Source organism: Pteropus medius, unplaced genomic scaffold, assembly GCF_902729225.1.
Source record: "Pteropus medius unplaced genomic scaffold, Ma_sr-lr_union100, whole genome shotgun sequence".
NCBI classification, from domain to species: domain Eukaryota; kingdom Metazoa; phylum Chordata; class Mammalia; order Chiroptera; family Pteropodidae; genus Pteropus; species Pteropus medius.
The window spans coordinates 11,589,389-11,601,983 of record NW_024349798.1 but is presented as its reverse complement, the minus strand read 5'-3'; the positions used below and the strand labels follow the sequence as shown (position 1 = coordinate 11,601,983).

General features: G+C 40.4%; 2 protein-coding genes across 4 annotated transcripts in view; one reads left to right on the top strand and one right to left on the bottom strand.

The window, feature by feature from the left end:
- TNFRSF17 (TNF receptor superfamily member 17) overlaps window positions 1-12,595 on the bottom strand; it is a 94,764-nt gene that overhangs the window by 57,193 nt on the left and 24,976 nt on the right. Inside the window, exon 2 of the mRNA XM_039885367.1 lies at window positions 9,353-9,474. Within this exon, the coding sequence (XP_039741301.1) occupies window positions 9,353-9,367 (15 nt within the window). The 5' untranslated portion in view covers window positions 9,368-9,474. The remainder of the gene's footprint in view (window positions 1-9,352; window positions 9,475-12,595) is intronic.
- Window positions 1,180-12,595, top strand: part of GSPT1 (G1 to S phase transition 1) — a 28,223-nt gene continuing 16,807 nt past the window's right edge. The window contains exon 1 of one of the 3 annotated variants that reach the window (XM_039885363.1): window positions 1,180-1,288. Coding sequence is in view for 2 of the 3 variants with exons in the window: in XM_039885361.1 (XP_039741295.1) it covers window positions 1,598-1,964 (367 nt within the window). In the remaining variant the exon portion in view is untranslated. Of the gene's footprint in view, window positions 1,289-1,347; window positions 1,965-12,595 lie in introns of those variants that run through there. The other 2 variants (XM_039885361.1, XM_039885362.1) reach the window with 2 other exon arrangements.

Here is a 12,595-nt window from a genome sequence, read left to right as displayed (position 1 = left end):
ATGCATATCTAGATCTAAATTATGGACCTTAACATAAGATTGTTAAGAAACGTCTATTGTCTGTGTGTCCGTGTTTAATTATTAGCAGATTAGTTGCACTCTGTCTAGACTCCTTGCAGAAAAATATCAACAATATGTTTTTCTTTGCTTGGGCTTCGCATGGGTAAATTACAGGAAAACAACAGATTCTCAGAGCTACGTTATTTTCCTACTTCATGTAGTTCTGTCTAAGTATTTTTCTTTTGCTTTTTTTCTTTTCCCTGTTTACCCAAACGCAACCAGTCAGCGCAAGATGCAGTCAATAAAGTACTACGAGAATACGGGATCCGACCACATAGAAGAAAAACACTTCACCTAATGGTGCATAAAGAAGCTGGACTCATCCAAATAACCCTGATAGTGGGGTACAGTTGGAAACATTAAGGAATACGGCAGGCCTCTGTTTAAATTGCAAAGCCCTTGGCTGGGAGGATTGGAAGGGATGGAAAAGTTGGGTGAAGGCTTTAAATGACTAGTCAAACAGTGAGTCATTGAAAATTTCCAGTTAATAATCCCCTCTGCTTGGGCAGAGCCTGGGCCCAAGCGCTTTACGAGCCATACGGCGGTCTAAGTTGTAGTGTCTCTCCGTTTTATGGCCTCTTCCACCAAATAAATGCATAAAATTAAAGATGCTCTGCGTAGGCTTTGAAATTTAGGGCAAAATGGCTGGGGAGAGGAGAGATAGAAGGTGGACAAAAAAAGAACAAGGTAGGGAGAATGTGAAGCAGAGAATGCAGAGAGGCTGGTAACATGAATTTTCAGGAGTTGAGAGCTTTTTTCCACCTTAGAACTGCTGTCGATTATCTAGCATCTTCTGCCTAACAGGACCAGTGGCCCACACCCCAAGGGCTGAAAGACTCGCGGCCTGCGGCACAGCGCCTGCGGCACAGCGCCCCTGCCCTGCCCTGCCCCTGCCTGCCCCTGCCCCCTGCCCCTGCCCTGCCCTGCACTGCCCCCTACCCCACACACCACCTGCCCTGTACACACACACCACACTGCCCTGCCCCTGCCCCCACCCGGTGACAGGTTGGGCCGCGGAGCTGCAACTAGATCTCCGCCTCCTCGCGCTGCCTGCTGGGAGCCCGAGCCGCTTCCGGTTGCTCCGGGCCCGGGAACTTCGACTCCCATCGGCCCTCGAGAAAGCCGCAACCGGGTCGCGCGAGCACTGCCGGAACTCGTAGTTCCGTCTTCTGCAGCGCTTCATAGCCGGAAACAAGAACGAGCAGGCCCGAGAACTACCGAGGCGAAGGTACGGGTGGCGGCGGGGGGTCAATCCGCGCCGGGCGTGGGGTTGGCGCTGAGGCGGTCGGAGGTGGTTGGGTTGGGTGGGAGGAGATCCGCTCGCACACACGAGGAGGGTTGAGCTGCCGCCGCCGTCGTCGCGAGTGCGGAGTGGGGACTGGAGCTGCTGCCGCGACGACGCCGGGGATTCTGCCGCTAGCCCCTGGCCCTATTGCTTCACCGCTTCCCGGGGTCAGTGCGGCCTGCTCCTTCCCAGCCGGTCGCCCCCGCCTCCATTTCCCGCCCTCTCTTCACCACACACACGGCCCCCCCGATCATGGATCCGGGCAGTGGTGGCGGCGGTGGCGGCGGCGGCGGCGGTGGGAGCAGCAGCGGCAGCAGCAGCAGCGACTCGGCGCCCGACTGCTGGGACCAAGCGGACATGGAAGCCCCTGGGCTGGGCCCGTGCGGCGGCGCTGGTGGCCCCTTGGCGGCGGCGACGGCGGCGGCGGAGGCCCAGCGTGAACACCTCAGCGCGGCCTTCAGCCGGCAACTCAACGTCAACGCCAAACCCTTCGTGCCCAACGTCCACGCCGCCGAGTTCGTGCCGTCCTTCCTGCGGGGCCCTGCCCAGCCGGCGGCACCTCCAGCTGGCGCCGCCGCCAACAACCACGGAGCCGGCAGCGGCGCGGGAGGCCCTTCGGGTAAAGGGCCGGGACACGGGAGGAGGCCAGGCTGCTAGGGCGGGAGTAGCGGCCTGGGGGCCTGAGCCCACCAGGGATGAGGTGAGGGTGGGATGGGGTCGGGCGGCGCGCCCCGCAGGGCCGGGGGACTCGCGGCTCTGAGGCCCAGTGGCACGTGGGGTGCTGACAGCGGCGCCGGCAGACCTGGGTGGGGCGGCCCTGGGCCGGGGAGGCAGCCTGCGTCGGGCGGCCGCGGCGGAGGGCCGGACGCGTAGGGAGAAGCGCTCTGGGGACGCCGGCGGGGCCTGGGACCCGCTCCTCCCCCGGGGCCGCGGTTACCCACTTGAAGTGAGAACCGTAAGGGACGGAGAGGGGGCAGCGGCGGGTCAGTAACACGAGGCCTAAAAGTGCGGACATATGGAGTCTGGAGTCTGTTGTGTGGGCGTAGAGAGATTCGATGATTTGGAGAGGACGAATGCTCGAGTTTTCCCTTCACTTTAGGCCTAGGCGAGAGGGAGCGTCTCGCTGCAGTTTCTATTACTGAAGCTGTAATTACGTGTTAAACATCGGTGGCACCGAACCGGCCTGAAGGAATCCCAAGATGCATTGCAGTCTTGTGATCAAGCAGAAAGTGTTGGCTATCAATACAAAGATCTTTTTCACCCTTAGCATTTTGTAAGCTTGTAAAGTTCACAAAGTGTAACGAAATTAGAGTTCCTCACTTAATATTAATGTGGGTAGGAAACTACATTATTTTGTGTACCCTTTATCTTAAGACGGAGTTGGACTTTTCTCCTTGTCAGTGACACATTTAGAATTTTCATTGCGTTAAAATAGTTTACCTTATTCAGGTTGCTTGGTATAAGACTCTCTGTTCATGTGTCAGTAATTAGTCGTTCAGACATTGGAGCATTTGTTATAACTTGATAGTCACATGCCTTTCTGACCATAACTAGTAGACATACTTTCTATTGTTTCAAGTTAAGTTTGGTCTTTAAAAATCTTGTATTTAGGGGCTGCTTAACTGATAGCGAGCTTTCAGGTACTGATTTTGTGGGAATATCAAAGGAGTAAACTTAAGTATTCTCCCCAAAAGTGCTTATTTTAGAAACTATAATACTTGTAGGGGAGCCTTGAACAACCAGTAGTATTTCTTAGATAAGTGGACAATGTAAAAGTGCTCTAGTTTAGTTTCTTCAGAAACTTTTGCTACAGTCTTCTCTCTAGAGGCAAAAAGAGAATTTGGAGAAATGCTTTTACGAAGTATGTATGTCAGCACACGGTTTGGATTTGGTTGTTTATTGACTGGTATTTTTTACTTGTGTGGACAGTTGATGTTTTTCCCTTTGAACAAGGAACCTTAGCTTTTATTTCTTTGCTTAGATCAAGCAATTTTTGCTACCTAAACTAGTTCACTTACCAGCTCCTAAATGTACCTCTTTCCAGTACCTTATCATGCGGATCCCTTTTGTTCATTCTTTTTGGCCATCCTCTGCCACCAGCACCACTCTAGGTAGACCTAAGACTGCATTTCCAGCTTATCTAGTCATCAACCAGTCATCAAGAAACAGCCATCCTTAGAACAGTGGTCTGGAATGGTGGTCACTGTTGAGTGATTAGGCATTACCTCTTACACAGGAGAACTTTTCTTCTTCTTGATATTTGCCAATTTGCAGTTTTACTCTTAATAGTTTTCTCTGTGACATTATAGAAGTTGGAAATGTAAAAATGTGTAGGGAAGTAGTCATAAGAAAAGTCCCTACCATATGGTCAACTTTTTCTTTTTTATCAGAAACCTATTTTCGTGTTACTGACTTTACCAGCTGCTTCTACAAAATGTTAATGTTAAAAAAAAAAAATTATCCTCTGTAGGATATATATTTGAAAAAGAATGGATTTTCTAAATTGAGGTCCCAAGTTATGTGGGGCTGCTGGATTGCATGTTCCAGCCCATTCGGGTCTATAAAATACCATCAGAGCAGAGAGCTATGCTTGGAAGAAGGGGAAAAAATGGAAATAGCATTTAGATTGAAATTTACAAAGGGAAAACCATGCAGTTTGCAATTTTTTTATAGTGAAGAAATAGACAGTAGGGCTAGCATGTTTCCTTTTGTTAAGCCATAACTAAAATTTGTGGTGGGTGTGTTTTTAAACTAGATATCAGGAGAGCTCTTGAAGGAATCTAGAGATAGAGCACTAGAGTGAATGACTTTTAAAATGTGTTTGTCTAGGATGGCTATCTATTTTGCTTGACAATAGGCTAGTTTGTTTCAAGTATTTATAGGGGTGTCTTGAGCAGATCAGTAGAGGAAGATGCTTTTGTTCAAAGTGTCATTCACCTTCCCTGGAAGGCTGCTGGTTATGCCTGTTTCCAGCCACCCCAAGATCAGTGTTGACCTAGAATCTCTTTAAAAATTTAATACAGGCTTCCAAAGAAATGATTAACTAGAATCCATTAAGTAATTCATTTTAGTGCAACTCTCTACAGAGCAAGTAAATTGGCTAAGGCATGCTCTTTACAAGTAAAGGTCCTGAAATAATTGGAAATATAGAAGACAAGGGTTATATGTACTAGAATAAATATTTTCTATTATATAGTGTACTTTAAGTTCCAATTTGCACCTAGTTCAGTCTTTTTTTTTTTTTTTTTTTTTTAAATTAGAAAAAGGTTTAGCAGTGTTAATCAGGAATACTTGGTGTCTTAGTCTGTTTAGGCTGCTATAACAAACTACAGACTGAGTAGCTAATAAACAACAGAAATTCACAGTTCTGGAGGCTGGAAGTCTGAGATCAGGGTGCCAGCCTGGTTGGGTGAGGGGCCTCTTCAGGATATTCGACTGTTGACTTATGTCCCCACATGGCAGAAAAGAGAAGGGAGCCCACTGGGGCCTTTTTTGTAAGTGCACTAATCTCATTCACGAGGGCTCCACCCTCATGACCTATGGCCCCACCTAATAGCATTGCTTCAGGCATTAGGATTTCAACTTAAGAATTTGGGGGCGCGGGACATAAACATTCAGACCATAGCACTTGGATTTAATAACAGCCAGAGCTTTTAAATTAATGGCATAATGGTCTTTACACCATCTGCCCTTAACACCTCTCAAAACTCAGCCGTTAAAAAATATAGAAAACCAGCAGTCCTCAGTAGGTCCTCACAGGAAGATTTGTCTTCAACATGTAGCACACCACATTGTGGAACTTAAATTTTAAAGAGAAATGTTCTGTTTTGTAGTGTTTGGTTTTTGCTGAATGCCTGGGAGAGGAATTTGCTTTTCTTTCTTGCTTTTTTTTTTAATGATTGAGATAACGATTCACATACCATGAAATTCACCTTTTTAAAATGTACAGTTCAGTGGTTTTTAGTATATTCACAAAGTTTTGCAACCATCATAACTTGGTGGATGCTTGTTCATCACTGAATAACCTCTTGGGTGGGGGAGCAGAATAGAGAAGATACAGAATTCAAAGTAGTAATGCTAGTTTCCTCCAAAAAGACTCTTATTATTATGTTAAAATGTTACTTGTTGACTAATAAGTTTAGATAGATGATAGGTAAGGTTCTTGGCTTTAGATTCGTTTTCGTATTCCTCTAAGATTAAAATGCTTGCAATAACAATTCTAATATAAAGGATTTTTCAGGCTTATGGGGGATAGTAAATGGAATAGAGTAGGCAGAGAAGGTCAGGGAAAAGTATTGTTCCTAGAGTGTTAATTCTTTTCTTACCTCGACTTACTGATTATTAGATTTGGGCTCTTGTTTCATGATTTTACATGCTTCAATGACTGGAGCAGGAAGATTTAGGGAACTAGTGCTGTGCCAGGTAGAGGAGCTATTTAAACTGTTAGAAAGTTTGATTGGGAATAAACCATCTTTGGAGCAGGTTTTATTTAGTGCAGTTACTACAAAGCTTTTGCATTCATTTACCCTTTATTTATATTTCACCTTTTCTGGAACTGTACTGCACAAAAAGGCAGCAATTAAAATTTATCAGAGTGAGTTAGGAAAATATTGTAGAGGATAGATTTTAAGTCTTGTTTTGCTTGTTTTTGTTTGCTGGGAAGGAAATGTTTTGAAGTGTTAAAATACTATCTTTCTGGTTGAAGAGAAAGGAATGAAAAAGATTTGATAACCTTTTGGAGTGTGTTAGCAGTATTCGAATGAAAGTTTTTGAGATGTGACCCTCTAGTTTTGCTCAGATATATGTATAACAATTAATGAACTGCCTACAGAATGCATGATGATGTTCTAGGCACTTGAAATGACACCACCAAGATGAATAAATTGTCCTCAAGGAGTCTAGAAAGGGATCAGATAACCAATTTTCTCTTATAGAAGATAGACACATGGTAAGAGGGGCCGTACAAAGGGTGTAGAGGGCTTTCAAAGCTGAGAAGAGGAATTGTTCACAGGTTCCCTTGTTACAGGTTCCCTGTAAATAATTTCAATCTTATTACCCTACTCTTAAAATACTTTCTGCTAAGTGTTGTGAATACTGTTGTGGGTTTTGTTTTTTTGTTTTTTTGTTTTTTTTTTTTGGAGATATGATTCACATATAAAATTCATCCTCTGTGTTTCTATATATAATTTAAGTTTGCTAGAAATTTGCTAGAGTTGGGTATCGGTTATCTTTTTACATTATGTGTTGTCTCTTTCCTATCAAACAGCAGTGAGTTTGGTTACTTTGATTCTGGCTGGTGTATCTCTGTTGGGCATATTCATTTAAACTTTCATCACTCTACTCACAGCTCTTAGAAATTTTTGGAAAGCAAGAATTTGTTCACTAGTTGAAGGTCCTTGATTTTTCTGAGGTCCTCAGACTCCTTTTTTAGCTGTCAGTTGATTCACACTAAAGCTTCTTAAAAGTTTTCCCTTGTTTTCAGTAGATTTTAACAAAGCATGGCTGGGCTATAGATGTATTCATTTTTTCATAAATGGTTTTGTTCTAAGGTAATTTAATTTGTACAGTACTCTCCAAGTTAATCAGTTCCCCATCATAATTCTACTTTCCAGGTGAGAGAAACGCTTACAACGGTTATTTTGAGCATCTTTCACTAGCTTAGCCTGAGTTGGTGACATCAAATTCCTAACCACATTCCACCTAGGTTATTGTATGTCACTTCACTTGATACAAATAAGTGTGTACCTTACAACGTCATTGGGACAATTTCCTGGTTAACTATTTCTATAAAACTCTAATAGGTTACCATACTTCTAAGTGGTCTGTGTTCATCTCTTTTGGGTGCTTGATTTTGGTTGTAGATGGGCATTTTTCTATTATCTTTGTGTCTTATTGGGGCTATCTGAAATGGTTTGGGTTTATATATTTTAAATATACCTCAAAGTATTTTAAAAGTATATGGGATATGAAATTATAAATAAGACGATTTTTTAGGGTTGTTGGAATTTTACTCTGCAGGTTGATACATGGCATAGCTTTAGTGACTGAATAAATAGGTTCTCAGAATGTTAAAGATGGAAATGACTAGCAGTAATACAATCTCCTCATTTTCCTATAATGAAACCTAAGCCTAGCCATGCTAAGTGGATGCCTAAGGTCATCCACAAGAGTTAATGACACAGTTGAGTCTAGAATCCAGATTTGCTGGCTGCTAGTTTAGAGTTCTCTCTTTCTCTTACACCGTGCTTTTTAACATCATGGACAACATGGCATGCCAAGAGCTAATTACTACAACCAGTATGGAGTAGCCTTGGAATTTGCCTGTCTTATATTTCTTAAAAGTTTTTGTAATTGTTATGGGGCTTCGAAATATTTTGTAATAATAAATTTATTGAGCAGTTACCATGTGCATAATATGCCCTTCACAACAGTCTCTTGAGGTATAGGGACTGCTGAACCACTTACAGATAAGAAAATTAAAGCTCAGAGAGGCTAAATAAATTAGCGAGGTGATGACATCCACGAATAAATGGAGGAGCTAGGATTAGAATCTAAGTCTGATTTCAAAGCTTAGTCTAGTAATAGTGAGTCCACTAGTCTTTTCCTTGTGATCTGATATTAAAAGATCTTTTTAGCTGAGACATTTCAGAAACTGGGCCCATGAGTTTGCAGACTGTGGCACAGCCTCCACATTTGTGTCAGTAGTGTCATAAGTAGGCATGTTCTAATTTAAAGCAATATTTTGAAATTATTTCATACATTTTAGGAAATGATGATAGAAAATACTTTAAACGGTCTGTTCACTGTAGCATTGTGTTTTTTATTTTTAATTTTAAGTAATTAAGGTAACACTGTGGGTATTTGTATGTGTTCTGTGGTCTTTCTGCCATCTGCTTTTACTATCTTCCACTATTGTCTGTGGGAGAAAAATACCTCAGCATGCAATTTTGGTAAGACTGTATAGTTACCTGAGTGCTAGAGAATTTTAGCTTCTTACTCAGGCTATATTTTAATATCTTTTGAATATGGTGTTTCCCTAACACCTTCTTAGAAAATTGGCACATGTGAAATTTTTTTTACTCTACTGAACACTAGACACTAGGGATGGTAAGAAAAATGAAGTGATAAAGACTACAAGGAGCTAGTGAGCTATGAAAATCAAAAGAAAACTACTAAAGTTAATTCAGTAAAAATCAATTTTATATTTACTCTATATAATACACTGCCAACCTGTGGAGACTACAAGAGGAGAGAGGAAAGTCTCCATATTTCAGAAAGCCACAGTTATTCTGGAAGTCTGTAATCTCGTAGGGAACAAGAACTAACTAATGTGTGTGAGTTCCTGTAATTGAAAGAAGGGTCATATCTTAGAGGTGTTCAGAAGAGAGATCATTAGTCTTTCAGGGTTTTGGGTGGGTGAGGAGTGGTATGGAAGTGGAAAATCAGGTAAGACAAATTTGTACTATAATTGAGAACCACATGTGGCTATTTAATTAAAATTAAATAAAATTTAAAATTCAGTTCCTCACAGTAGCCATCTTTCAAGTGCTTAATAGCCATATGTACCTAGTGACTAGAATATTTCCATCACTGCAGAAACTTGGGCAGAATTTTGTAACACTGTTTCTCGTTTCCAACATGCATTACAAGACAATTCTGACTTCTTTGACTGCACTGAAGTTGTTTGTCTTCTTTCTTTTCTTTTTTGTTTTACACTAGGAAAAGAAAAACTTTATTAGAAGGGAAAGTACACTTCCAGACATGGAAGCGGGGCTGAGCAAGAGAAGTGTGGCTCAAAAGGCTGTTTGTTTTCTTTACGATGAACACTCCATTTAGCTAACAGGATTAAGACATTTTAGGATGACTATTTTAAACATCACTGTTTAGTGTACAAAGATTAAAGATTAATTTTATATCTAAAGCAGTACAAATTTAAATTGTTGATTTGTGAAATATATGGATTAAGCGCTTTTCAAGAATTGGGCAAACATTTGTGTTTAAACATACCTTGAATGAAATCATGACTTTTCATTACCCACCACGTGTATGGCCTTGACTAATTTGTGCTGTATTGATGAACTGGTGAAGAAGGATTCTCCATGTCGAAGTCCTTTAATCCATGATCAAATCTTTAAAAGAAAAAAAGACATTCTTTTCAAAAACTGAGGTGAAGTCCACATAGTATAATATTAATCATTTTAAAGTGAACAATTCAGTGGCATTGAGTAGACTCACAGTGTTGTACAGTTACCATCTCTGTCTAACTCCAGAATATTTTCATCACCTCTAAAGGAAACCTGTCCCCATTAAGCAGTTAATCCCCATTTCCCTTTCCTCTCAGCTCTGGCTTTGTCTTATAGATATACCTATCCTGAATATTTCATATAAATGGAATCATACAACATATGACCTTTTGTGTCTGGCTGGCTTATTTCACTATAATCAAATTTAACTAAAAATTTAAAAATCCAGATTATCATCTTCATTAAACCACAAGTAGTAAAATCTTTTCACTTCTTATTTTAAAATTTGTGGTAATATACCAAGTATCACAGCCAGTTCTTTTGTCTTCCTTTATCATAAACAGTATTAGTTTCTCCTTTTACTCTGGGGTATGACAATTTTATTCACTGGTACACACAGATAACTTTCCCACTTAATTAGAATTGTTCCTTGTTTGAATACTTGATAAGAGTGTGTTTCTGAACACGGAGATACCATTGGAAGATATGAAACCATAATTTCTTTCCTCAGGAGGTTTATTAACTTCTCTTTTACTAGAAGATATGAACCGTGTAGGATCTGAGAAATCAAGCTCTAACAGTCATCTGTTTGCTAACCATAAACAAATGACTTTGGACCTAGAATTCTAAACCCCTGCTTGTGAGTAGTCAGTAAAATCTGATGTGGTATGCATTATGAATAAGACCAGAGTAGATGAACAGAAGATGGTTGCCTGTGCCTGTGTGAAGACTGGGTACAACTATATGGAGAAGTTTAAATAACATTTTGCTATATTTGTGATTTTTCTGGCTCTTATATTCCAAAATCATCAGTTGGCAAATGTTGCTAGCTTTGTTGTTAGGTTTATAACATGATCCATGATCTGAATACATGGAAAGCTTTTTTCCAGAGCAGCGAAACTGTGGTCAACTTCTTTATTTCAGGACTCTTTAATATCATAATTATGTGTATATTAAGCATTTCATTGCTTGCAGTACTTGGTACTGTCTCTGCCTCTGAGCTTTACAAACTTAAGATAAACATAAATGTAGAATGTTTTGAAAAGTAAAACTGTGAACAGATTTTTCATTGTGCGGCATTATGCAGCTGTGAAGGTGGTCTCATGACTGATGTAACAGTCCTAAGAAGTACCTTACAGCCTTATGCATATACAGTATTGTATGTTTGTAAATCTAAGAGTTGGTTCTAGAACTGGGTGTTCAGGTGTATGTACTATTTGGCTTTGAAAAGCTCACTTACAGTTTGGGGGATATCGGGTGATGGAGGGGGGAACCCACCATAACAATCGTCTCAAATCTTTTTTGTGCCTTAAAATACTTGTACATCATAACTTAGTTTACTTTTACTGAGTGACTTTCAACAGAGGCTGTTTGAAGAAAGGCAAGAGAGCACTTGTATGATTTGGAAAAGCCCAACTGAGTCTGATATGTCTGTGTATTAGATGGTAGTGATTACAGTATTTCATAGGGTTTTGGTGGGATTTACATTATATAGCAATCAGCATATAAAAGCTCAATAAAAATTCACTGGAGTTAGGATAATGTGCCACCACCTCCACTCCCACCTTCAGCACTGTATGGATTTGTGAGTATTTTGTATCCTTCCTTGTCTGGCCCATAATACATACTCAATACATATTAGTTGATAAAATAGAGTTGATACTCAGTACATGTTATGGGGTGAAGACTGTCATTTGTTGAGTATCTGCTTGGCGCTAGGAGTTATATTTAATTGACACTAAACATGTATTCTCATTTAATCCTTTCAACAATCCTGTCAGGTAGATGGCATGTCATTTCTATGAATCCAATGAAATAATTGCATGTCAGAAGTTAGTAGTGACAAGCCACAATTTAGAGTCAGGAATCAGCTCAGTTCTAGCCTCTTACCACTCTCCCATGCCGCCTCCTCCATCTTTAGGGTGGCATATGAACTTAATTCATTTAGCACTGCCCGGCTTTCTCTGAATTCAATAATTTTTCCTTAACTTACCCATAAACTTTGCTTTGTAATGGGAAAACAAAGGTCAATCTACATTATTTCTGAAGTATAATTCCTGTTCCCTTCTAAACCTAGTTCAATTGATTTTTTCCCCCCGTTTCTGTTACTATCCTGCTAATCAGTCACATAGGTTGGGGTCATCTGAGACCTTTCACTCTTCCTACTCCTGTCAGATACTGCATTCATTATCTTTGCACTTAACCCCTCCTCTCTAGTTGTATTGCTCTGTTATCCTAATGGCATGCTTTCTTGTAGTAGTGATGTTGGTCTTTCTGCTTGTAGTGTCTTTCCCTCTCTAATTCATCTATATACTACCATAGCATGATCTTCCTAAGTGATACTCGATGTGTCACTTGCATCAAGAAAAAAACTTGATTGCCCTTTACTTATCAGGGACAGGAAACTACTTTAACGATTTTATGTTATTGAAGATTGGGCCCAAAACCTTTTCTTGACTCTGACATGTGTTAATACTTTCCGGGTAGTGATTTTAAATATGAGTTTTGCTGGTTATGAATTAATTATTTATTACTTGGTGTGCAGGATTCATGTGATTCAAATTCTTTGTCTTTTATATCTTGGAGATTCTTTAAAAACAAGGGCACTTTCATATTTGACTGTCAATTAAATTTATCAGACATTAAAAAAAATAGACTTCATAGTTGGGTAACAAGTATATGTTCTTATAACATCTCTTCCAGTGATGTCATAAGTAGATCTGTAATGTGGAAAATGGATTGTTGCTTAATCTTAGAATTCTAATATAGAACAAAACTGGCATCATTGTAATCACCTTTTCTGAGATGTTGTAATTTTATATTTTATTGGTAGCAAAGATAATTTATTCAGGGATCTTGATGATAACATGTATGATTATAGAATCTTAAAAAGGGCTAGTCATAGACTTCTTGGGCTAGAGCTACCAAAAGAAACTCTAGAGCAGCAATATATATTTGTTGAGCAAATCTTACTAATCCGATGTGTACTGAGCTACAGATTACTTTT